Genomic DNA, 26879 nt, shown 5'->3' with positions numbered 1-26879 from the left:
GTGTTTTTGGGGGCGGTTTTCCCTCTCCTGTAGTGTGTTATACACGTTTCTGTGCATGTAAATGGTCTGCAAAGGCTAAAATCCTTATTTCCCCTCCAGAGGGAGTTTCTCAGTCAAGTAGTCACATCACTATCTAACACTCGTGCTCCTATTGGCTAGCGCTCCTACACATTGTAAATGATAGGCTAAGGGGCGGGACATCTCTAAGCGGTTGACCAATCACAACAGAGCCGGCCAGCTAACCAATCAGAGCAGACTGGGCTCTGGTTTCAGACAGAGGGTGAAAAGAGGTGCTGCAGCACAGACAGTATGAGAACAATAAAGAGCTTTTTGAACATTAAAGCATGGAGACATGTCACAGGAGAGACACTACATACTGATATACACCTGAACATCAGCAGGAGAGGACTCTTTAAAGTAGAGACACTACATACTGATATACACCTGAACATCAGCAGGAGAGGACTCTTTAAAGTAGAGACACTAAATACTGATATACACCTGAACATCAGCAGGAGAGGACTCTTTAAAGTAGAGACGCTACCTACTGATATACACCTGAACATCAGCAGGAGAGGACTCTTTAAAGTAGAGACACTACATACTGACATACACCTGAACATCATCAGGAGAGGACTCTTTAAAGTAGAGACGCTACATACTGATATACACCTGAACATCAGCAGGAGAGGACTCTTTAAAGTAGAGACACTACATACTGATATACACCTGAACATCATCAGGAGAGAACTCTTTAAAGTAGAGACACTACATACTGATATACACCTGAACATCAGCAGGAGAGGACTCTTTAAAGTAGAAACACTACATACTGATATACACCTGAACATCAGCAGGAGAGGACTCTTTAAAGTAGAAACACTACATACTGATATACACCTGAACATCAGCAGGAGAGGACTCTTTAAAGTAGAGACACTACATACTGATATACACCTGAACATCAGCAGGAGAGGACTCTTTAAAGTAGAGACACTACATACTGATATACACCTGAACATCAGCAGGAGAGGACTCTTTAAAGTAGATGCACTACATACTGATATACACCTGAACATCAGCAGGAGAGGACTCTTTAAAGTAGAGACACTAGATACTGATATACACCTGAACATCAGCAGGAGAGGACTCTTTAAAGTAGATACACTACATACTGATATACACCTGAACATCAGCAGGAGAGGACTCTTTAAAGTAGAGACACTACATACTGATATACACCTGAACATCAGCAGGAGAGGACTCTTTAAAGTAGAGACACTACATACTGATATACACCTGAACATCAGCAGGAGAGGACTCTTTAAAGTAGAGACACTACATACTGATATACACCTGAACATCAGCAGGAGAGGACTCTTTAAAGTAGAGACACTACATACTGATATACACCTGAACATCAGCAGGAGAGGACTCTTTAAAGTAGAGACACTACATACTGATATACACCTGAACATCAGCAGGAGAGGACTCTTTAAAGTAGAGACACTACATACTGATATACATATATACTGTGACATCACTCTGTCACATCTGGACGAAGCATGCCCTGCTCCCTGAGAGGACAGAGCGGCTTCTTTCAATCCTCTTCACTCCTTGCTCCTTCTTATTACTCTACCACTGGATCAACATGTCTCTTAAAGCTTACTACTGCCACCTAGTGGATCACCCAGGCCTGTCCTTGCCTTAATTACATCTCTCGGGGTCTCAGTGCTTAGAAGATAAACCCTTTTATGTCAAACTTAATGTTTCATGGAACAAAAAAAATGAGACGTAAAACCCACTGATGTTTAAATGAAGACAAATGATATCACATGTCCATTCAGAGTCCCACTGTGTAATGTCATGAATAAGTCAAGGAGCAGAGCTTGTAGTTACTGAATGAATGATTGAGCGTGTGTGTGTGTGTGTGTGTGTGTGTGTGTATGTGTGTGTGTGTGTGTCCTCATGGAGGTGACCTGGGCTCCTTCAGTGGAGTGTTCCCAGTGGTGATGCTGGGCAGCTCCCAGGTGGGTCTGTGTGTGTCTGCATGAATGTCAGGACGTTGCTGTCAGTGTGGAGGTTAAAGGTTAAAAATTATGAAAAGTAGTCACATCCCGCCCTCTTTCTACCCTCCAGTGGTCCAACTACATCCGAGCCACGGTGCGTAAGGAGAAAGGTCTTCCCATCCTGGTGGAGCTGCTGCGCTCCGACTCTGATAAGGTGGTGCGGGCGGTGTCCATCGCGCTGAGAAACCTCTCCATCGACCGCCGCAACAAGGACCTGATCGGTAACAACAGCCTCACACACTGATTTAACATGGCATCATTGATGAAGCATTTCGGTTCCAAATCGACAGAAATATAGTAGACTTTATTGTTTGATACAGAGCGTCTGAAAGGAAATGTTCAAACATCTTTCAAACGATACTCAGGGGTATTAACTTTGAAAGGCTGTATGTATTCCTCCTTACCATAAAGGTCTCACAGAGATCCTTTTGTCATTTAACCCCATTGTATGAGATGGTGTAAAAATCCCAATTATGTGCAAAAAAACATTTAAAATGTCATTTAAAGCTAATATGAAGATGCAGCGAGTGTGAGTTTATCGATTTGTCGTCTGCCAAAGTTCATCCAAAGAATGTCTTAAAGGTAGGGTATGTAATTTTGGAGAAACCAGCTCGAGATCGCTAGAATTTGAAAATACACAACCGGAGAAAATCTGTCACTTCCTTACAGAGCCCCTCCTCCAACACACACGAACGCGCACATGACCAATGAGGGCACGAGATAAGTTTGTGCACAGATGGAAGGCTGACAGGCAGGTAGGCCATCCAGTTATTTTAGCCGGGCCGGCTAAAATGATTGGTCGTGCTTTTTACAGTACTACGGCTTCCACAGATGACATTTTTTTATGGATTTTTTGTCAAAGCACTAAAGATATTCATTGCTATCGGGATGTTAAGAGCATTCCATGGAATATAACAATAAGTGTATCTCGAGCCGGTTTCTCAAACTTACCTACCCCACCTTTAAGTACTTTTTTTTTAAATGTTATGTAAAATCTAACCACTGGAGTTTGATTAAATAGAGTATTTCTGAAGCAAATAACAATAATGTATATTTATTCAAAGCAAGAATATGCTGTCTGAAATCCTAGTGAAACAGCATGAAACAGTTACATGTATCGCCTCTATAAAACTCGTTAAGGCATATTTAATAGTAAGCCTGATATAATTACCTGTTTCATTTGTGATCTTGATTAGATTTTAAATGAATCACTATTACTAACATTATTAACCTTTAAAATAATGTGCCCTAACAGGAAGTTATGCCATGCGGGACCTGGTGAGCAACCTGCCGTCGGGCCAGCAGCGGCCGGCTAAGAACCTGGAGGAGGACACGGTGGTGGCCATCCTGAACACCATCCACGAGATCGTGACCGACTCCTCGGAGAACGCCCGCTCCCTCGCTCAGGCGCAGGCCATCGAGAAGCTGGTGGCCATCAACAGGACCAGGTGAGACTCAATCAATACAGACTGTGGTGGGGTGTAATGAAGTACATTTACTCCAGTACTGAACTTGAGTACAGTTTTGAGGTACTTATTTAATTACACTACATTTTAGAAGGCAATATTGTTATTGTTACTCCACCAAATGTATTTGCTTCACATTTTTGACTAATACAAGATCTAAATTAATAAAAAAATAATGACCTATAATTATAAGTGAGGATATCCCGCAGCCGTATACAAAGTAATTCATATTATTTCAATATTTACTGGCCTTGATGAACACATGAATGCATCAAGAATCATATGATTGTATTGTGGGCCACTATACAAGTATTTTTATTTTTGTTACTTAAGTATATTTTGATGCCATTACTTTTACTCAAGTAAAAGTATGAGTGAATGAATGCAGGACTTTTACTTGTAAGAGAGTATTTTTACAATTTAATATCACTACTATTACTTATCTGATGACTTCTTCCACCTGTGTACACAGTACATCCCAAATGAATGTGACTTTACAACATATAAAAAGTTAAGATTTCTAGATAAAGTGCATTCAAACCATTATTTTTTAAGAATGTATGTATTAAGTAGGCTACCTTTTACACATAGGCCACCCTATATTGAATATGCACAATTAAACACTCAAAACTTGTTGCCTTTTTTTCAAAAATAAGCTTCCTTAAAGAGTTCATATTTTACCCAATTACTCACTATGTCCAGTGATGCTGTAACACACGTTTTCCTATTATCGATTTAATACTGTAGGTCAATCTAATTATATTTCCGACAGTGAGCCAAACACACACTATGCATTCATATCCATGTGAACCGTGCCACAAGTAAAGAAACACCGTGGAGACACATGTAATAATTACTGCGTGACCTTGAAAGCAACGAGCCTTTAAAATCATGGAGGATAATGCAATGTGTCTCTAATGGCTCCCACAATGCTTTACTCTAACAAGCTGCACCCACACACACATAACAACACACCACACATTAATTAACAGGCTTTCAGAAGCATTGTTATAGAGGGGGGGGGGGGGGGGTCTCTGAAGTTGCTGCTTATATAAGAGTGTCGTCATACTTCTAAAGCTCTCCACAAGAACCTTGTAATGAAAACTCTCAGATATGAACGCAGGTATTCTAAAGAGTTGTTTTTAAATGGCCGCAGTGTCAGCCAATCAAACTGAAGTGCGTCTACCCTGCTTTTAATTTAACATCAAGAGCACTTCCCAAAGTCCCGTCCTTGTGAGGTGAAGTATTGATCAGAGAGTCGCTCTAACTAGCATGAATATACCAAATAATTCACTCTCAGACCAAATAGCCGCATTTCCTCTCACCCACATGAGATTAGCGTTCTTTGAAGCGCGACCCCCACCCACATGTAATTAATACTGGCGTCTCAGAGGTAGCTAATGAAAGGAAATGTGCACTCATCTCACTATGAATTAAAAAGTAGACCTTGGAGCAGCTCAGGGGACTCTGCGTCTTTGAATAGAGGGATTGATTTGTGTGCTGTAATACCCTACTCATTTCCTGTCATTTCCTGTCTGTGGCCTCCTCTCAGCCAATCGGCTCGCGAAACCAAGGCTGCGTCCCACGTTCTGCAGACGGTCTGGAGCTATAAGGAACTGAGGAACGCTTTGACCAAGGACGGGTGGAACAAAAGCCACTTCCAGGTACAGAAATCTCATCTTGTAAATCATCACATATAATCTGCATCGTAAGCACTGATGTTGTTATCTCAGGTTCTTAAAGAATATATTTTATTAACATTTCGAGACACAAATGTTGAGCAGAGATGGCAAAAGTACACACATCCTTTACTCAAGTAGAAGTACAGATACTCGTGTTTAAACATACTCTGGTAAAAGTAGAAGTACTGACTAAACTTCTTTACTCAAGTAAAAGTAAAGAGGGCTTTGAAATGTACTTAAGTAAAAAGTACCCATAACTACCATCTGTTTTAAAGAGTACCTGACCTCCCTTTATATTAATAGAACAATAATGTCATTGTTAGCTAATGAATGTTTCCATGCTGAACAACGGCAACATGACAACGTTTTCATTGGTCCCTCTTCTTTAGAGAAGACCAGGAAATGATGGATACACGGATCGTGTTCAAATCAATAGGCACGCAATGACTCTAAATAATAATGATCACGCCACCAAACACACATTCAAACTAAAGGAACCAGCCTGTTTGGAAAATGTAAGAAGTAGAAAGTTCAGGTATTTGTGTTCAAAATGTAAGAAGTAGAAAGTACAGGTATTTGTGTTCAAAATGTAAGAAGTAGAAAGTACAGGTATTTGTGTTCAAAATGTAAGAAGTAGAAAGTACAGGTATTTGGGTTCAAAATGTAAGAAGTAGAAAGTACAGGTATTTGGGTTCAAAATGTAAGAAGTAGAAAGTACAGGTATTTGGGTTCAAAATGTAAGAAGTCAAAGTAAAAAGTCGTGGAGTAAAGTACTGATACCAGAAAAATGTACTTAAGTACAGTAACAAAGTATTTGTACTCTACTACTTCCCACCTCTGATGTTGAGAAGAACCACTTAGCTTTAAATAAAGTGTCCCTCTAAGAGAGTGTTTGCATTACAAAAAGTGTAGCGTCATTAGCAACTACTCATTTCGTAGAATGATTTGAATATAAATCGCCAATGAACTCCTGCCAAGGCCAATGGTGCGTCCATGTGCTCCTTCGATGGTCCCACTACCCAACTTGGTTTCCCCGAGTAATTTGTTCAACTTTGTAATATTCCCGAGCTGTAAATACTAATTTGGGGACACTACAAAGAGCTATTAGTGTTTCCAGCATTAGTGGGAAAATGAAAAGCAGATGAAACCGATTAAGTTAGGAATGAAATTTGTCTTCAAATGTTGGCCAATTTCTTCGGTATCGTTGTTCCTACTTAAAGAGGGCATTCATGTGAATTTATCTTTCTGATTAATTCGTCACCAAACGTAGCAAATAATGCAATGTAATTCAAATGTATACTGAGTCAGTGGAACTTTGCTGTGATTCAGATCTGCTGCAATATGTAGCGGACTAGTAGTTTTTCATAATCCTGCCAAATGGACAAAGAGACTAATATTGAACATGTCACTTGTCAACTTTTTTTATATGATATTATATTTGTCTGGTCAGAATCCTTCTTAGCATTGAGACAGACAACATATTCCCTCGGTTCCACCTGTCCCTGTTGGAGCTGTGATTCTGTGTTCACATGTTTTCTTTCTCTGCTCTCAGCCCACAGCGACAGTCACCCCTAAAGCAACCAAGAACGGCAAGCCAGGCTACGACGACACCACCCTGCCCCTGATGGAGAAGAACCAAGGTCAGTATAGTGTGTGTGTGTGTGTGTGTGTGTGTGTGTGTGTGTGTGTGTGTGTGTGTGTGTGTGTGTGTGTGTGTGTGTGTGTGTGTGTGTGTGTGTGTGTGTGTGTGTGTGTGTGTGTGTGTGTGTGTGTGTGTGTGTGTGTGTGTGTGTGTGTGTGTGTGTGTGTGTGTGTTTGAGGCTGTTGCTGTTTACGCCTGTTTAGAGGACCAAGTGGGTGTGATGAGGCGGAGACGCTCCAAGTGTGTGTCCACTTTGCTTGGAACATGCCTTTTTTTTCTTCTCATGGCTTTATTGTAGCACTGTGCTGTCACATTGCTACGCTCTTCTCCTGTGTGGTGTGTTATTGTGCAAGAATGCAGTTCATAGGGGAATTACAAATAAATATCATAGTGGGAGCTTTGCAGAAAAAGTTAGGTTGGACCAATAAAGATGTCCTTATTTCAGACTCTTTTTGTTTTCCATGTAGGTTTTAAATTGACGTAAGCAGGTCGGAGATAACTTTGAATGTCCCCTAACCATCAAGAACTGGGTTGTAGGTTTTCTTTAACAGCAGCAGTAAATGAGGCGGGGGTGGGGAGGTACTTTAGCAGAATATTGGCCCAACAACAAACATCTCTTTGAGTCCAAAGCATATCATCAATTTAATGTCCTGATTCTTGGTCTTGTGCCGGCCTTTTTTTCCTTTGCATCCAGACATGAAACGCGGCGCTCACACCGGCCCACTCTCAGTTTGCATTATCCACTCACTGGCCGAGAACCATTACCCTGAAAAAGCAGCAGCGTTTGGCTCCATGACTCAGTTTGTTTGTGTTCAAACGGCATATGAATGCTTTTCAGGCACCAGGAAATGTGGCAGTGGTGATATGACACCTATGGAGGAGCCGGGTCCAGGTAAGAGCCAGACTGCATGATGGTCCCTCGCCAAAGAACAGCTCGCTCTCCTCTAATCTCTCTCCAGTTTCCAAACAGGGGCTTCGACATCTCTTCCACTCGTTTTTTAAGCGTTGCCAAGATGCTTTTTTTTCAAACCGCTGCACACTGTGATCTCGCAGACATGTCGTCTTTGATGCTGAATGCAAGACCCCTCTCTTGACAAGATGTTTGTTCAAAGCTGGGCCTTCATTAGAAGCTTAACACTAAAACATGTGGGTGGTTCTCCACTTAAATAAAAACACGTCGAATATCTCATTGGGCAGAGCTGCTCTGCTGGGCTTCTTTCAAAGTGAAAATCCTGCTGTTGTTCAAAATTCTGAAGTGTTTCGCAGTTATTTTAGATAAAATAAGAGGGTTTGCCATTAAGAATTCTCTTTTTAGAGGGTATTTTTCACACACTTACTCAAAGACATCCTCATAGGGTATATCACGCTGGGCCCATATTTATCAAGCGTCCAAGAATCCCTTTAGGAATTGTGCTCGAAGTTAAAGTAGGGCTAAAAATACTGCAGAGTAGGACTTGTATGAAGCTTCTTACATCGACTTTGAACAAGGAGAAGGACTCCAAGGAGAAATGTGTCACATGGCTCTTTTACAACATTCAGAGCTCAGTAGAATGTATATTATATGTAACAGGGATAACATTGCAAATGCAGAAAAATATAAAAAATATTTATGTGTAAAAAGTCTGTGAAGAAAAGGTATGCCTACCATTAATAATTATAATTGAAATAATGAATAAATAAATAAATAAATGCACAACAATTTGAAGCTTTACGCTGAGTGGAGGAGAAATGAAGGAATCTGTGTATTATCTGAGGAGATTTGATGTATTACTGCTGAAACAGACCCACTTCTTCACTGCTGCAAAAGCCACATCATTCCTGTCGCTGTTAGGGTGCAAGGTCTGCAGTTTGTATAGAGAAAGCATGTGTGCTGTCTTTTGTATCTCACACAAGGTCAGGCAAAAGTTTGACTAATATTTGCTGCAAGCAGAGGAGGAAGAAGTAGATCTCTCACTTAAAGGGGACCTATCATGCAAAATGCACTTTTGTACGTCTTTTATACATGAATATGTGTCCCCGGTGTTCCAGGGAACTCACCAAGTGTCAGAAAACACAACCCTCTCTATTTTCCTCCATACCCAAATCTCTAAAAAAGGGGCTGCAACGGATCTGATAAAAACTGATCCAGATTTGAACACTGTCCTGACGTCAGGACAGTGGCGCTACGGCTATTGGGCCAACTCCACCAATCAGGAGGAGACAGCCACGGCCATTGCCGTTCGAAAGCGCTGGAGACGCTGTAGTACATATGCCAGGCCTGTAGATGGTGCTGTTCTCACTGAATCAGCCCTAGCAAAAACAGAGCAAAAAAATGTCAAATTGAGCGAAATGAGGCATGGCTAAAATGCATGATCTGTTTGGTATTTTGAAAAAAAAAATGTATAAATATGCCTTATATAGGTATGGTCCTACACTATATTATTCAAATATAGCATGATAGGTCCACTTTAACTAAAAGCACCTCATTGTGTCTGTTAACGTTCAGGCACTTCTGTAAAAACAACACTGTACATTTTCTGTCACTTTTCTGTTAAATGGCGGACAGAGAGGATTAAGCAGCCCTTGTTCTCTGCCCTCATTAGATGGTTACTCCACCATCGACCAGAGGGACAAGGACCTCAAATACAAGACGGTGGACGGCTCACTGGAGCAGACAGAACGGGAGCCATTGAAGGTAAAGGCTTCTTCTTCTAGGCACCCGCAGGAAACAGGATGAAATAATGATATTGAAATGTTATCACATGTCCTCTTCCTCTGTGTCCTTCTTCTTCCTTCTCTCTCTCCATGTTTTCTGTGGTGGTCCTCATCAGAGGCTCTTAATCCTATCCATTCTCTAAAGAGGCTGGAAGTTGTCATTCTCTGTTAATGTTGCTCCGTGCACATCTGAGAGCCACCAGTTAATGGAGTGTAAGCTTCTGGTGTCTGCAAAGCAATTAATCTGAGACTGATTAAAAGAACCGCCAACAAACGCTCCTGGTGGAGGGGACCCTCGCTCCGGCACTGAACAGACCGCCGCGTTATCAAGTGGTCCTCTGCTGATTATACACCGCAGTCAAAGTTTATTTCTTGCTCATCTGATTGGCTGCTCAGCCTCAAAGAGGACTCGCAGAATAATGGCCTCCGAGCACGGATGACACATGTCAGATGACTCTCAAGTCCTTTTTTGTAGTTTGGTTTTGATCTGCTTCAGTGTTAGATGAAAGGGATTTTTTCCCTGCGGGGTTGTAAAATGAAAGCAATAAAGAGTCCATTAAAGCCAGTTTAGCAAAAGTCCACGGTCATATATCTGCTTCACTGTGCACGTTACAACCAGCTCCTAAAGATCTTTCCGAGGCAAAGCCACAATGGAAAGTATGACGCGAGCAAAGTTCATAAACCTGTCGGGTTCAGCTCTTAGTTTGCCCTCAGTCTGTAGTTATTCTCCTTTTATTAGAGACTGGGTAGAGTTTATGATACCAATGGAAATATTTTTGATTTAAGTTCCTACAGAAAATGGGTTTGTATGACTTCTTTATGTTGTGGCTCATCTATCTGAACTAAAAGATTTAGTTTAGATATACATGTATAGTAGCCTATCCTTCCTGAAAGGCATCGATGTGGCAACAATGTCCGCTCTTTGTAGAAATAGTCTCCACACAAGTTTCAGCTTATTGTGTGAGCCACAGTGGCTTTAACAATCAAATCATCTGAGATCATAGCTGATAATTAGAAACTAGACATTTTTCAGGTTGCATTTCAGAATGTATTTCCTCTCTAAAGTAAGTTGTGTTATTTATTGGGGAACTTACCACCTTACTGAAAAGCCACGTTGTACTTCCCTTTCTGGTGCAAAGGTCCACTTTGTGTTTGCACCTCTGTCCTTTGGCTTGTCATTAGTGTTTCTTGTGATGCCACGGTGCACTGACCACACCCTGGAGCACACCTCTGCACCACTGCATCAATCTGGGAGGTTCAACTCATGGTCAGCAACACTAAGAAGCTAATTAAAGAAAAATACGTTTGAAAAAAACCACTTAAAACTGCAAAGGCTAAGATGACAGCTAAGGCGTTTGAGAAACATTACAACGTTTTACCGTAGAAGTGGAAATCAATAACAGCTTCTCGGCGTCATCATCTAAATCCCACTGGCAATGGATTACATGTGTATTAGCAAACAGGACACATATTTAAATCAGAAGGTATCTTTTACCAACATATTCTTACCATAAAACAGCAGGTAATTATATTTTTTAGCACATTTGACACTAACACATTCACTTATTGCTGTGTACAGTAAACCAGTTGTATTCCTGTAGAAGACTATTGTGCAAAGTGTAAAATAAAACCCCTCCTCGAGCGCCATAGCCTTTAAAAAGTTCCTGCTTGAAGTACCTTAGTATCTTTTGGCAGCTTCGTGACTCAACACTGACCTCAGTCTTGACACTTAATCATATTTACAGTAGGTTCACTACTTATGCTGGAGTTGTCCTGTCACATCTTGAAAGGGCAGAGTGGGGTTTAGAAGCCGTGGACACAGTAATCACAGGCGTGTTTGTTTTCAGCGCGCAGGCTTTGTAGCGTTACTCCAAAGTGTTAAGTCTGCCGTCTGCTCTTCCCAGAGGTGTTCTCCCCGCTTTGAATGCTACTTGGCTGTGACACGGCTCTCTCCCTCTTTCATTTTCATGTTTTGATTCGCTGTTTTGAAATCACTCTTTCCGAGCCCTCCTGAAGGCAGGGAACTAACACCGGCTCCTCTGATCCTGGATGCATGTGGCGTGGTTTGGCGAGTGTATTTGTGAAATGTATTAACTTCTTTTTTGTTTGCTGTGTTTTTTCCTTTTTTTTTAACCCCGTCCTCCTGTGGCTACAGAATGACACAAATAGGAAACACTATATCAGGAGTAACAGGCCTGCGGTCAGTCTGGTGGACGCTTGTGATGTAAAGCCCCAGCCTGTTGACTCCTGGGTCTAAATGCATGCATGGTAGGTCTGACCAAATAAAAGCACAACCAAATAACACCCTTCACCTTTTGTGTTGCATCCCAGCATCCTTGTCATTCCTTGTTTGTTCATCCTTTCCGCCTGCTTCCCTTTCTACCTCTCACTCGATCACCCTGCACCTTGAAATGTTCATCAATCACTTGCAGATCAGTTGAATGTTATGAATGTTTCTACAAACAATCAGACAAACAAACCACATCAATAATATAACCTCAAGTAACTCAAACTAATTCTAGGGCTCAAAGCTAAGAGGCTTAGTTCACGGCATAACATTTCCAATCATTGTCTTAATATATTGTAACATTAAAAGTGAAAACATGCAGTAGAAATGTCCAACATGAACGTAAACAAGGCAGGATTATATAACAAGATAGTAACAATAACGTTTGCCCTTTTACTTACCTGCATTTTTTAATTGGAGCTAACATTAGCCTGATTATCAGCTCATGAAATGATATAAGATAAACCTTTATTCATCCCCTTATCGTAAACTGCCTCATGTCACATGTGAGAACAGAAAGTAAATGAGGTGGGCGGGGCTTAGATAATGGACCTGTTATATTCTGACAATTGCATAAAAATCCAATTCTTATTTTAGCACTTTAACAGAAAATTGGTAGCAAGTGATAAAGGGGAATCATTTCTCTGCACTTCAGACGGATCCTCTGGGACTCAGCTATCCCTTAATGAAAAGCAGGAAGGAGAAAGCAAAAGATTTGCACAGATACACACACACACACACACACACACACACACACACACACACACACACACACACACACACACACACACACACACACACACACACACACACACACACACCGACAGAACCTCCTCCTGTCCACATTCGACTCACACGCGATGCAAGATATCTTCTGATAAATAATTCATGTGCGCCGATGATTTGATGATGGAAGCCAACTCATATCAGCTGCACACACGCACACACACACACACACACACACACACACACACACACACACACACACACACATTATCGCCACATTATAATACGTCCGAGGCAGAGAGGTAATGAAGGGTGAGCTCACATCAATTCAGTTTACACACAGTTCTGCTCTGAAGTAGTTGATTTGAATATTTCTCGTTAGCATTCATGGTATAAATTATTGCTAAGTAGCTTCTTATGTAACGTAGATGGGAATATTTCCATATAAGAAACAGAAAGAAAGAAATACAGCCTCTCTTTTTTGTTGAGAGGTTTTCTGAAATGTATTTTTTCAGTCAAGAGAATCAAATGTATTTCAGCAGAAAGATTTATTCAGTGTTAGTAATTAGGATTACAATTAAAACCACTTCCATCTAATGAAGGATTTTTGTGAGAAATACTATTTTGTTAGAACATCCTCAAGACTAACTGAATTTCATTTATTTCAAAAATGTTTTTTTATGTTCATGCATCTTAGTTGTTGGCCAAAAGGAAATCTAAACTAGTAATGCAATTAAACCTTTACAAAATAAATGTACGGTGCATTATTGACGGTTTGCCATACCGTTTTTGACTAAACTCCAAAACGAACCCACTATTGAATGTCCCACTGAGTGACTTGATCTGGCTGAGCTTCAATATTCTCATGTCTCCAGCGGCAGCATTTATCTCCTCCTCACTGCTGCCTTCCTCCTCCTCATCATCCTCATCTTCTTATCTATGTCCTATCTCTCAATGGCCATCAGGTCAACTCCTTCACCTCCATCCATTGTATTATCACAGGAGGCACATCACATGGTGGCTCGTTAGAGAGACAGACGTATGATGTGCCTCTGTAATACAAATACATGTTGCTAATGATACGAATGAATCATCAGGTGAGTTTTCCACTCCATCGAGCACATGCAGGATTTCACCCGGCACATTAAGCATCTGTTTCGCTGTCTCCTGCCTCCATTTGCCATCTGGACTGACACCATCGAAGCATTTGTCTACAGTGATGTGATTTGTCAAGTACTGAGATAATGCCCACTGATGTATTGCTGTCTGTCATAAGAGCACAACTGAAGAGTTTCACTCTAAATTCACATCCATTGATTTTACAATGCTCGTAAAAGATACATTTTAGTCTGACATGGTTAAGGAAAATACTTTTGATAAGCTGTATTCGTCCTATTCTCATAAAATCCAATGTAAAGACCAACACCAAAAACAAAGTGATTCTAATAATACATATTTTCTGTGAAGCAAAGCCTGATATATCTGTACCATAGAGGTCCAATTACAAGCATGCCAACTGTGTCTTTTCTGCAGCTCTGAATAAGCTAAAAAACACAGCATATACAGTTTGATAAACATGTAGATTTGGCCACTTGGGGGCAGCGCAACAAGCTACAGTCTAAAGGCCAACCCATGACACAATAATATATCACTTTAAAGTCATCCAATAATCCAAAACAAGCTGACTATCACCTTGGTCATATTGCGGCTGTAGTCAGTTGCTAATGTGTTAGCCAATGTACACATCGAGCAGACACAACGCAACTTTAACATCCATATAAAGTCGTTTTTTTTGGCCTCTGTATGATTTTAAATCAAATATTCAGTCTCTTTTTATCCTCAATTTCATCTACCAAGAAGGAGAAATATCTGTCTCTTTTGCTGCTTAACTTTCCACTATAGTATTTATATATTGATTAGTTCAACTTTAAAGATTTACATCTTAAAGGTGGGGTAGGTAAGTTTGAGAAACCGGCTCGAGATACACTTTTTGTTATATTCCATGGAATGCTCTTAACATCCCGATAGCAATGAATATTTTAAGTGCTTTGACAAAAGATCCATAAAAAAATGTCATCTGTGGAAGCCGTAGTACTGTAAAAAGCACGACCAATCATCTGAGCCGGCCCGGCTAAAATAACTGGATGGCCTACCTGCCTGTCAGCCTTCCATCTGTGCACAAACTTATCTCGTGCCCTCATTGGTCATGTGCGCGTTCGTGTGTGTTGGAGGAGGGGCTCTGTAAGGAAGTGGGAGATTTTCTCCGGTTGTGTATTTTCAAATTCTAGCGCACTCGAGCTGGGTTCTCAAACTTACCTACCCCACCTTTAAGTAGGAATGATTGTGCTTTGTGGTGAGCTCCACAGTCAGGGTAGGGAAGTCTTTACATTAAGATTTAAATATCGATTTACTCATTGTCGGTATTGGTCTTTTATTGAAATGTGTTGACAGTAAGAAAAAGCAGAGATTAGATGTAGCTCATTATCATTTGTCGTAATGCACGTCACTGTGCAGCAATTTGGACTGAAACTCTTCACTTGTTGTTGTGTTAAACTGTATGAGTGTGTGTTCTAATATTCCTCTCTCTTGTCCACGTGCTCCAGGCTTAAAATAATGACGGTGCGACACCCAGCTAGAGGAGATCTCTCTCATCACCACTGCCATTTCACATGGAGCTCATCTTTGGAGTTGGACTTTGTACAGTAAAAGAGGATTTAAAAAAATGAATCAATAAATAATGACCACAACAACAACAGCAACTACCCAGCAGGAGCAGCCAGCATTCTCATGCTTTTCAGAAAAAAGGAAACAACAAAAAAAAGAATAAAAAGTGACGACTGCTACTTCTTTCTCATATCTACATTCCCACTGAACATCATGCAAACGCTACAGTGTTGACTCTTGTTGAGCTCTACCGAGGATAAGAAACGGACAGAGGCCGGTGCTGGTGGAGGAACGAAGGGTCGATGGAAAGGTACAAGAAAGTGTTGAAGGAAGGGAGAAGAAACGCCAGATGATTTTTTTTGGGAAGAAAAATAAGTTCATGCCTGAATTTGATGGGTTTTTGGGACTTTCGGTGTGATGTCAAGCTTTGGCTTTTGGATGTGAAGAGGAGTGGACGGGTGTGTTTTGAAGGTCACAGGATGTTGGTTTTAAGATTGTTGGGAGAAAGTCAAAGGTGAGCCTGAGAAGAGATGTAGCGTAGCGGATAAACATGTTCACACAGACTTACAATCCATGGTGTTTATTTAAAAGAGAAGAAGAAGAAGAAGAAGAAGTGCACTGAGATGCTCTGAAATCAAAAGAGGATAACAGTGAAGCTCATGTATGAAGTCAAGAGTCTGCAAGTCTGGAGAAAGGAAAGTGACAGAGTGTGTATTTCAGATGGAGAAACGGTTTCTGTTCACACTGCATCGCAAAAGTCAACTTAAACGGAAACAATGTGGTTACTTGTGTAATCTTCCAGGCTGGTCGCTCGTTGTCAATGATGTGTATTAAAGAGGATATGAGGCATTTTGTTTATACATGATTTGTGTTTTTCTGAAAAAGAGAGGCGATTGACGATTGTTCTCGTGTAGAAAGGATAGATTGAAAAGCGGTTTTTTCGGTTGGGTTTTATATAAATGTATATTAGGGTCAAAAGGAAAAACGAAGGAGAAAAAAAATCTTAGTTGTATATTAATATCACATTGTTTGGAAAGCACATTTCATTTGGTACAGGCTCACCATGTTTGTAAAACAGAAATAACAACATTACTTAAATGTGTGTGGAATATTGTCGAGTTACGCCGATGATCACCTATTTATATTTTGTATTTGTCAAAAAACAATTACAGGAAAAAGGGTTTAACAGTGTTCTTTCTAAAGGCGATGAATTACATGTCCGCTGCATCTTCAAACCAAGGGGTCAGAGGTCAGACAAGGAGACAGACGAGAGTGTTGATAAGAGTTATTTCATTTTTCTTCCCGATGCTTTCAGACCGCAAAACCCTTAACCCTCCTTCACCGGTGCATCTAAAAGAGAAATATTCAGTTGTGAGCATGAAGAAAACTGTACAGATGTTTATATTCTATTCTTTCAAAGTGCCCGTTTTTTTTGTGGAGTCATTTGGATATTCATTCATGTGCAAGAAGAGAGCAAAGGAGGACGAGTGTATCTGGAAGACAAAATATAAAAAATGGCATCACACTGTACAAATCAAAACATCAAGTTTGGTCATATAGTATATATTTTTACAACGTTTAAGGGTGGGTTAGCGAGACGAAGCAAAGCAGAGGGACACAGAATCATATTGCCATTTTTCTCTTGCTTGGTGAGACTGTTTACTGAATCCAGTGAAAATGTGTACAGTCTGTTTTCCAGGAAGAGAATCCACTCATCAAGGCGAATGGCATGTGCCTGCATTGACTTTTCTTTGTGGCGTATGTGACTTTATCAAGCTTGCATATTTTACACAGTGTTTACAAAGATGTATGTTGTGGTAAAAATCAATAAACTACAAAAAAAACGTATATTGTATACATTTTAATTACCGAGGTTAAAAAAAAAAAAGTTATAATAATACCCAGCATCCCTTTTGTGTGTCCTCAGAAGTGTGTGCTTTCATTGGACCATACTGAACCCTTTGCCACATATGACTTGTCTGTTCCTGACTGCACTTTGCAGTACCACAACCAAAGGATCTGGAGTTGTATTTACATGCATTTGTAAAAACAAAAAGGGGGTTTTGGTTTTGTGAATGTGCGTTGTACATTTACAAAATAAAAGAGCCAAGCCACTGTGCTGTAAAATAAATGCAGGACAGGGTCACACGTCGAATCAAACGAACCTACCTGTGTAGATATATCTGATTCAAGACCGTCAAAAATAAAGTACTACTCAGTAGCAGATGTGTTTGTACCTATCATGTGCCTTAACCTTTTCCATGCTAGATAAGTGTGTTTTATATCCCTCCCTTTCCACTGTCATCTCTCCATTCTGTCTGTTCACCTCCCCCTCTCTCCCTTTTTCCTCCAATCAACTCATTCATTCATCCTGCCCCCTCCCCGAGTAGTTTAGACTGTTGGTGGGTTTCTGCCTTGTGTTACATTGTATTATAAACTTTTAAAAAGATAGAATCATTACAAATAATGGTTTTGATTTCCTAGAGGAGTAAAGTTATTGATGCTTTCGTAGCGAGCAGAAGCGATGCCACAGTGACAGAATGTATTATGTTAATTTTACTAATACCCAGAGGCAAATATTACGCTTGTTAAACATAACGGAAAAATACTGGTTTGTAGAGTATACATTTGGTGTGTTTTCAATAAATCATGCCTGGAAAGAATGTGTTGCTTGACTATGTGTCTTGTTTTTATATTGTGTTATTATTTTCCAGTAAGTCTCAAGCTTTAAAGTCACAACAGCAGCCCCTAGAGGCTACTATGCTCATTACAACCCATTCAAGAGATTGGTCAATTCACCAAAATTACTAAAATGGGATTTATTGTACATTGGCAATACTTTTACCTCCAAGGAAACAGTCTGAATTTAAGTCAGGATTGTGTGTTATCCCAAATGAGGAGGACACTGGTTCTGGAAGATTACCACTATCAAATAAGTTAAATGTAATGTATTGAGATAAAAGCAAATAGCTATATCAAAGCTACATATATGAAACATGTACATGCTTAGTAAACCATGAGCTGTCTTCACTTTTCAGTGAAGGTGGAAATTAGAAACAAACCTAAGGATTTAGGTTAGCTTCAATATACAATTGTTTAAAACTTAATACTACATGCAATCTTTGTTGTTGACAACAATGTTCCTCAGTTATCTTATGTTGTTTTGTGGTTTTATTTGGTGTTTTGTGTTCCAGCTGTCGATCACCTGTGCGCAGCGTCTCCACTGCAGCCTGTGCGTCTCACCATTTTCACCATATCGGCATACTTTATAATATAACTTTACATTAAGGGGGTGTTATCTTATTTACCATAAAGTATATATCAGATACTGACAGATTTGTTTTGGCTATTGAAAAGTACAATTTTTACTCGATTGTGGATCCTACGACACGTTTATATTCAGGCATTTCTCTGGGCAGCACACACCGACCGGGGTCCTATCACAATAACAACATGGCGGCGCTCTGTAGATGCAGACACCGGTGGAAGAGGAATAACTGTTTACACGTTTTAACTAGAAACCTGACAGGTATGTAACGATATGTTGTTGTGTAGTTAAGAAGTAGGGAATTGTCTCAGGTTAATAGATAACAAAAATTAAAAATTAAACTGTCAAACCGTTCATTTACAAATCAGCAGCGCTGATGTAACTTGTGGTCGATGCACTTGTTCATGTAACCCTGGAAATAACTGTCACCTTCACCTGGTTTCCTTGGTTACCCAGACCTTCCACCTTCTTAAAGGCAGACTACATAAAACACATCTCTAATGGCTGCTTGGTTTAATGTTTGTATTGGCCTTATTAACCAGTACGAGTCCTCAAACACTGAACTGGTTAGTGACCAGCAGCTTCTCCACACCTGGAGAAAAATACCCTTTATTTATTTTCTGTGTTGAACTCTGTGTCAAGATACAACTTCATTAAGTAGAACGTAACTCAGTCCGTTTACTGGAGTATTCTACATAATACAACATGAGGCACTTGCACTTCTACTCCACTACATCTCCAAGGCAAATAGTCTACCTCCATTATCTTTAGTTACTAGTTACATAGCAGATTCAGTTCAACAATACAAACATTTATAATTATATCATTATATTATAGTCAGCCTTTATTGGTCTCTAGTGGGGATTTAAAGGGCTACACAGCAATATGTAAAGTAACAAATAAAAACAATTTAATTGATTAAAATGAGCTCCAGTCTACAAGCCGCAACATAAAGCAATGACCATAATATTGAGTAAAATAATAATTCCAATATATATATTATGCAATCAAAAAGTGTTTGTCATCATGATATGTGGTTTAGTTTAGTTGTTCTGGTCATCTAGACAATGCTTATTCATAATTTGGTTATTAAAATGACTGTAACATTTTCACTAATTTAATATAAATGTGTGTGTATGTGTGCATGTACATTTAAAAGTAATACATGAATTACTTAAATGTATATAAATGCTGCTGTGTCTACTATTCATCATCCAATATGCTCCTACAGGGAAGTATGACTACGACCTGGTGGTGATTGGAGGCGGTTCAGGAGGGCTTGCCTGTTCCAAAGAAGGTGAGATCCTTTTAAGTGCCTGTTATTTCTTCATGTCTGTGATGTATGCTTTTGCAAATCTCATAATACGCTAACAATATATCTATATTTACAGCGGCACAGTTGGGACAGAAGGTTGCTGTTTTAGATTATGTGGAGCCAACTGCTAAAGGTAAAAAACCTGTCATTTCTGAACCTGTTAATCCAAGTTAATTACAAAAAGGCTATTTGTATGGACACATCTTCTCATTCGAAGGTTTTTATTTAATTATTTTCTACATTGTAGATTAATACTGAAGACATCAAAACTATAAAAGAACACATATGGAATTATCTAGTACACAAAAAAGTGTCTAGAATATTATTTATATTTTAGATTCTTCAAATTAGCCCCATGTATTCAGTCTTAATCTACAATGTAGAAAATAATTAAACAAAAACCATTGAATGAGAAGGTGTGTCCAAACTTTTGACTGGTAGTGTATATAGACATCGATTGTTCATTTCTTCTCTAAATGATTTTCCCAACAGGTACCAAGTGGGGTCTCGGTGGTACGTGTGTTAATGTCGGCTGCATTCCTAAGAAGCTCATGCATCAGGCCGCTCTCCTCGGCACGGCGGTGAAAGATGCTCAGAAGTACGGCTGGCAGATCTCAGGGCCAATCTGCCACGACTGGTAGGTCAATCCAAACTCTAACCATTCGATGTTCTTATTTTAATCAGTCAAAACAGGCGGATTAATGCCAAAGAGTAGCCCAACAGCTCCACCTAGTGGTGAAAATATAGAAATGCAAGGATGCTAATTGTGGTTGGATTATTTTATTTTTTTGGTTTGCTTTTGGTAGGTCAATCCAAACTCTCCCCATATATGTATTCATCTTAATCAGTCTATGAGTAGCCCAACAGCACCATCTAGTGGTGACAATGAAGAAGGACAAGGATGCTAATTGTGTTTGGAACATATATTATTTTAATGGCAATGGGATCGATTTGCTTATTTTATTTGAATTTCACTCTATGCTTGATGCGCTGACCTTTTCCCCAAAAAATGTATTACGTAGGAATCCTGAACAATTCCGAAAAGTATATACATTTAAAAATGCAAAGCTGTGAGTGATGCTTTCATTGCTCTTAAGGGCAAAATAATCCGCAAAAATTATACTTTGTCATATTTGAATAATTTATGTTGCTCAATATTTCTAATTTCATTCATTCATTAACCTCTGGTGTGTTTTCAGGGCCACCATGGCAGACGCTGTTCAAAACCACGTGAGGTCTCTGAACTGGGGTCACAGAGTTCAGCTCCAGGACAAGTAGGTGACACCAGCTCTGAGCGCCTTGTTCAAATGTATTTCAATTATGATGATAACGTTTATAATTAGTTTTTTTGCAATAATGTTGGACGAAACAGGCCATTAAGGAGTTTCAGTGGAAGTTTTGTGTCCCATATTTACAGCCCACTGTAGCAATGTTCGCTTATTTTTCCATAATGACATTTCTTAAAAACCTAATTTCCACCAAGCATTGGAATATTTCTATCGATAACTTTTTGCTTAGTTGTCTGAAACCAAATGTTGCTGAAGGCTGTACGTTTCTGCTGGCACACACAGCTGAGGGAGTGATGTTGATTGAGAGGCCGGCTGCAGGGCAAACAGGTGTGTGTGTGTGTGTGTGTGTGTGTGTGTGTGTGTGTGTGTGTGTGTGTGTGTGTGTGTGTGTGTGTGTGTGTGTGTGTGTGTGTGTGTGTGTGTGTGTGTGTGTGTGTGTGTGTGTGTGTGTGTGTGTGTGTGTGTGTGTGTGTGTGTGTGTGTGTGTGTGTGTGTGTGATCCCAAATTAGGACATTATTTTGTTACAGGAACAGTGTGCTCAACATTAAAATACAAATACTTAAAAAGTGGAAAAGAGTTTACAATATTAACAATATACAGTCTGTCTTTACATTGGCTTCCAGTCCACCAAATAATTGATTTTAAAGTGCTATTGCTGGTTTTTAAAGCACTGAATGATTTAGGACCAAATGATATTAACGATCTCCTGCAGAAGTAGGAACCATCCAGATCTCTCAGGTCCTCTGGTCTGCTCTCTGTTCCAAGAGTCAGAACTAAACATGGAGAAGCAGCGTTTAGTTTGCATGCCCCGACCATCTGGAACAAACTCCCTGAATCCTGCAGGTCCGCTGCAACTGTTAATACTTTTAAATCAAGACTAAAAACATATCTTTTTGACGCTGCATTTGAGTGAGTTGTTCATATTCAAACTGCAGTATGGCTTTTATTCATGTATTTTATACCTGTTGCGTTTATTTTATTATCTTTGCTTTTTAAATGCCTGTTTTTTAAATGCCATTTTATAATGTGCTTCTACTGTATTTATTCTTAAATGTCTTGTATTTTATTTTGTAAAGCACTTTGGGTTGCCGTGTGCTGAAAGGTGCTATATAAATAAACTTGCCTTACCTATACAAAATACAATATGTTGAATAAATATGTCATCAATTATTGTTGATAAATACGTTTGATTTTCCAACAAGCAAAGGAGCTCTAGTGATGTTTTTCTAACATGTAGCACACATTATTAAAAATAGCAATTGTGGGTTAAAAAATAAGTGTGACAAAGGGAAACTTGAATTGTACAAATGAAACCACATGTTACTGTGATGCATTACCAGGATTAACAAGCTGTCTATTGGGTCTGACAGGAAGGTGAAGTATCTGAACCTCAGAGGGAGTCTGCTGGATGAACACACCGTTAGAGGACTGACTAAAGCTGGGAAAGAGGTGAGCTGCTCAGACATTCAGTCGGTTCCAAACCAAAATATACATAATTACGTTTTTAAGACACGTGTTGTTGTTGCATCTTACTGTGTGTTTGTGTACATAATCACTCTGATTCCTAATGCAAGTGTCATTTTGCTTCCACACTTACATTTTCAGCATTTCAATTGTGTTGCTGTTGGTTGTTTCAGTGATTTCAAAGAGTTTCCATCATCGCCTGAATGCAGAATACTGTGGAGACCACTTGCTTCCATTTGACGTTTCCTTGTTTTTTTTAAGGATATGAACAAAAGCTATGACTTCACGTTTCCCTCCTCTCACACAGACCCTCCTGACGGCCAAGAACATTGTGATCGCCACAGGAGGACGGCCCAAATACCCCACAAATGTACGTTATGTTGCCCTTTTTCTCAGTCAGCATGTGTTGTTTGGATTTATTGGTTACCAGGTAGACAAAACAAATGAAAAGTCAAAATGTGGTTTGAAAGCATGACACACATACAAGCCGTAACACATAAGATAGCTGCCTTTTTTTGTTGCACTTTGATAGGTCTGTAGATAGTTGTGCTCACAGTAGGGCTGCACCATATTGAACAAAACTGACATTGCGATTTTCTTCCCCTGCGATATATATTGCGATATGAAAAAATACAGGAATTGAAGAAAAGACAGTTTTTTTTTCTTTTTGCAAACCATCCTTTCTTGAACTTTAATGCTATACAATTAGTATTTTTTTAACAATATTCAACCGGATGAAGGATTTTAGTCACGGACTTCTGGATCTTAAGTTATCAGAGCAACAAGCTGAGCTAGCTCGGTTATCCTGCTGTGATCTGATCAAGAATGGTTGTGATTGGTGGTTTGCTGTGCATGCAGATGTCACTCACTCAAGTACCCCTGACATGAGAGCCGCGCAAGTTTTCCTTTTGTAGCAAGCAGCACAAGAATTGTAACATGACGTGTTTGAGTTCATTTGCTTACTTAATATTGCACGTCCTGCGATGTGAATATCGTGCATGCGCATAACGCGATTATCGTCACGACACGATATATCGTGCAGCCCTAGCTCACATCTTTAACTCTCACTACAGATCCCAGGAGCGATGGAGCACGGCATGACCAGTGACGACATCTTCTGGATGAAAACATCCCCTGGGAAAACGTGAGTACACCCTCCACATACTAACGGTGTCACAAATGTGTGGAAAAGAGCTAATATGTGTAAAAAAAAAAATCACAGCACAAACATGCCCCCTTTAGATTTCAGATTGTGTTATTGTTTAACAAAATAAGGCCTTTTCATTCACTCATGGTGGACCAAGTTTGTGATTACTGTATGGATTTAATTCGGACTCATTTCACATATGAACTAGCAACGTAATGCACTAGATGTTCCAGGTGCAGACACATTTTGTACTAAAGGGGCAGAAATTAGCCCCAAATATTAGTTTTTGATATCCTCCCACTGTAACAATTACATACAAACATGCAGTCAGATTAAGCAAACATTAAGCAGTCAGTGGCATCTACATCTCAGTATATCCTGCATGCAGTGTCTGTCATTATTTAGATATTTCAACTTCATATTTATCCATGCTGTGTACGCCTGGGGCAGTTTTTAAATAGTTTTGAATTTTCTTCTATTTTTCTGTTTTATTTTCACAAGATTACACAAGCATCCAAATGATGTGTAAATATGTATGTTTGCAATCATACTGTATAATGTCATCAATCCACTCACATTTGAACATAACATTTCTGCATCTGCCACATTGCTGCAGATAAAAAGTCATCCATTTTGAACCAAAACTGTGAAAATGAGTGCCAAATCTTTGCTATTTTTGCTATGTTTTACCCCGGAGAGTGAATGCGTGTTAGTGTGTCAAGGATTCGCATTGTTCTTTACACAATGAGCTCCAAGGGAAGCATCGACCCTGTGCTTCATTAACGCTCCTCTAACTCACCGCTCTACCTCTCTGACTCGTCCCTCTGTCACGCACTGTAATCATTCATCGGTGACATGGAGTTGTTTTTCCTCCCTTCCTGTCAGCCTGTCTTCGCCTCATGATTCAGATTAGCGGCGTGCATCCTGACCTTTACTGAACAAGCCCTTTAATCCAGCCATTTAGTCGCTGTCAGCGCCTGCTTAATTGGTCTTTCCCTGACGCTTCCTCTTGGCTCGGCGCTCAGACGGTGACTCGCGGTGTTGGTGTACCTGTTGGTGTTTGCCTCGCGGTGACAGATGAGCGGAAATAATTATTTCGATATTTCAACTTCATATGTATCCATGCTGTGTACACCTGGGGCAGATAACACAAGCAGCCACATTTGACATGTAAATAGGTATGTTCGCAATCAATCCACTCACATTTGAATCTAACATTTCACTTTTCGGACCCTTTTATGAATCATCTTTGTACACTAAGTTGGCAATGAGTCTTCTCCTAATCATCGTTCCATATATTAAGGTGTTCATATATTTAAAATCATGGAGAAAACCAGGTCAGCAGCTCTTTTGATATCCTCTGATGTCATTATATTCTATATTTATGCAAATATGTATTATTTTGGCTGATAAGTGCCAAATGTAAAAATGTTAAATGTATTTGGCAAGCAGCACTAAATGTTTCTTAATTTCCTTTCATCATTTTAAAGAGGCCCTTTTGGGGGGTTCTCCCTTTCCTGTAGTGCGTTATAGAGGTTTTTGTGCATGTAAAGGCCCACATTGTACGTGATAGGCTGAGGGGTGGGACATCTTTAAGCAGTTGATCACAACAGAGCTAACCAATCAAAGCAGACTGGGCTCTGGTTTCAGACAGAGGGTGAAAAGAGGTGCTGCAGCACAGGCAGTATGAGAAAAATAAAGAGCTTTTTGAACATTAAAGCATGGAGACATGTCACAGTAGAGACACTACATACTGATATACACCTGAACATCAGCAGGAGAGGACTCTTTAAAGTAGAGACACTACATACTGATATACACCTGAACATCAGCAGGAGAGGACTCTTTAAAGTAGAGACACTACATACTGATATACACCTGAACATCAGCAGGAGAGGACTCTTTAAAGTAGAGACACTACATACTGATATACACCTGAACATCAGCAGGAGAGGACTCTTTAAAGTAGAGACACTACATACTGATATACACCTGAACATCAGCAGGAGAGGACTCTTTAAAGTAGAGACACTACATACTGATATACACCTGAAAATGAGCATAATATTGAATTCTAAAATGTGTGGTAATCCAATGAAATATATGTATAGTAATAATAGGTATGCTATTTAACTTTTCCCCCACTTGGTGGCAATACAAAATCATCCTCAAACAATTACCACTGAACCCTTCACCCGCTCAGCAAAACATCCTTGTATAGGAAGCAGAATTATCCATGAGGGCCACTTGAGCTCAGGAAGCTCTTTGATGTGAGTGTGTGATGGTTAGTGGAGTCCTCAGGACCCCCCCCGCAGGCTGTGAGGGGTCTGCTGTGGGTTAGCATTAGCTTTAGCTTCCTCTGTCAGGGTGATAAACCACACAGAGCTGGAGGAGATGTTGTGATGCCGAGCTGTCAGCTGTGCAGGTGAAGTCCAGGAGGCTGTTTCTGTGGGGGGGAGGGGGGGGGGGGGGGGGGGGGGGGGGGCAGGCGAGTGATGGGTGTTTTAATGGTTCTTGGAACACCCGAGTGACAGATTTGGCCCAGAGGATCCAAGGCCTGGAGCTGGTAATCAGGGAGAAGCAGCGAGCGCGTGCCAGCAGGACGGTGGTTCCCGGAGTGAGGATGGGCCGGTACTCGCAGGAGTTGTTATGTGATGAGGGTCTGACTCTGCGCGGGACAAGGACCACACTTCCCGGGGAAAATCTTTCAGCAGTTTATTGCAAAGCAACACAGATGGCTGCAGCATAACTTCCCAGCTATTGTCGAGAAAGAAAACAAGGTCATACATGCACGCGTGTGCCTGTGGAATACCATGAATGCGGTGCAAAGAAAAAGTCCCACGCTGGCCAACAGGAAAGAAAAATAAATGGGAAATTGAAGTGAACTCATTATATTTTCCTTGCGCTCTATTCAATTTCATGACAAACAGTTAAAAAATACAGGTACAATCATACACAAATAATAGAGATAAAGTGGTGGAATGTTACAAAGTACATTTACTTAAGGATCAATACTTGTACTTTACTTGAGTATTTTCGTTTTATGCTACATAAGTAATGACATTTTTACTCTACTACATTTATTTAACACTACTAGTTACTTTGTTTATATAAAAACAAATGATGTCATACTGTCATTTTTGATATACCCAATATTTAAAAAAA

At 40.0% G+C, this 26879-nt stretch overlaps 2 protein-coding genes across 7 annotated transcripts in view; both read left to right on the top strand.

Moving 5' to 3' along the window:
* The window catches only part of arvcfb (ARVCF delta catenin family member b), a 140653-nt gene extending 122760 nt beyond the window's left edge, over positions 1–17893 (top strand). For 3 of the 6 annotated variants that reach the window (XM_034148524.1, XM_034148519.1, XM_034148518.1), the window contains 8 exons: positions 2140–2290; positions 3325–3517; positions 5088–5199; positions 6770–6857; positions 7698–7751; positions 9442–9533; positions 11709–11821; positions 15170–17893. In XM_034148524.1, the coding sequence (XP_034004415.1) occupies positions 2140–2290; positions 3325–3517; positions 5088–5199; positions 6770–6857; positions 7698–7751; positions 9442–9533; positions 11709–11810 (792 nt within the window). In that variant the 3' untranslated portion in view covers positions 11811–11821; positions 15170–17893. The remainder of the gene's footprint in view (positions 1–2139; positions 2291–3324; positions 3518–5087; positions 5200–6769; positions 6858–7697; positions 7752–9441; positions 9534–11708; positions 11822–15169) is intronic. The other 3 variants (XM_034148521.1, XM_034148520.1, XM_034148523.1) reach the window with 2 other exon arrangements.
* Positions 17894–18674: 781 nt separating this feature from the next.
* txnrd2.2 (thioredoxin reductase 2, tandem duplicate 2) overlaps positions 18675–26879 on the top strand; it is a 37599-nt gene continuing 29394 nt past the window's right edge. Inside the window, 8 exon segments of the mRNA XM_034148525.1 lie at positions 18675–18759; positions 19730–19795; positions 19890–19946; positions 20306–20450; positions 21013–21087; positions 22474–22552; positions 22875–22937; positions 23641–23711. Of these exon segments, the coding sequence (XP_034004416.1) occupies positions 18684–18759; positions 19730–19795; positions 19890–19946; positions 20306–20450; positions 21013–21087; positions 22474–22552; positions 22875–22937; positions 23641–23711 (632 nt within the window). The 5' untranslated portion in view covers positions 18675–18683.

This window comes from Trematomus bernacchii, unplaced genomic scaffold, assembly GCF_902827165.1.
Source record: "Trematomus bernacchii unplaced genomic scaffold, fTreBer1.1, whole genome shotgun sequence".
In the NCBI taxonomy this organism is placed as follows: domain Eukaryota; kingdom Metazoa; phylum Chordata; class Actinopteri; order Perciformes; family Nototheniidae; genus Trematomus; species Trematomus bernacchii.
This window is presented reverse-complemented; position numbering and strand designations above follow the sequence as displayed.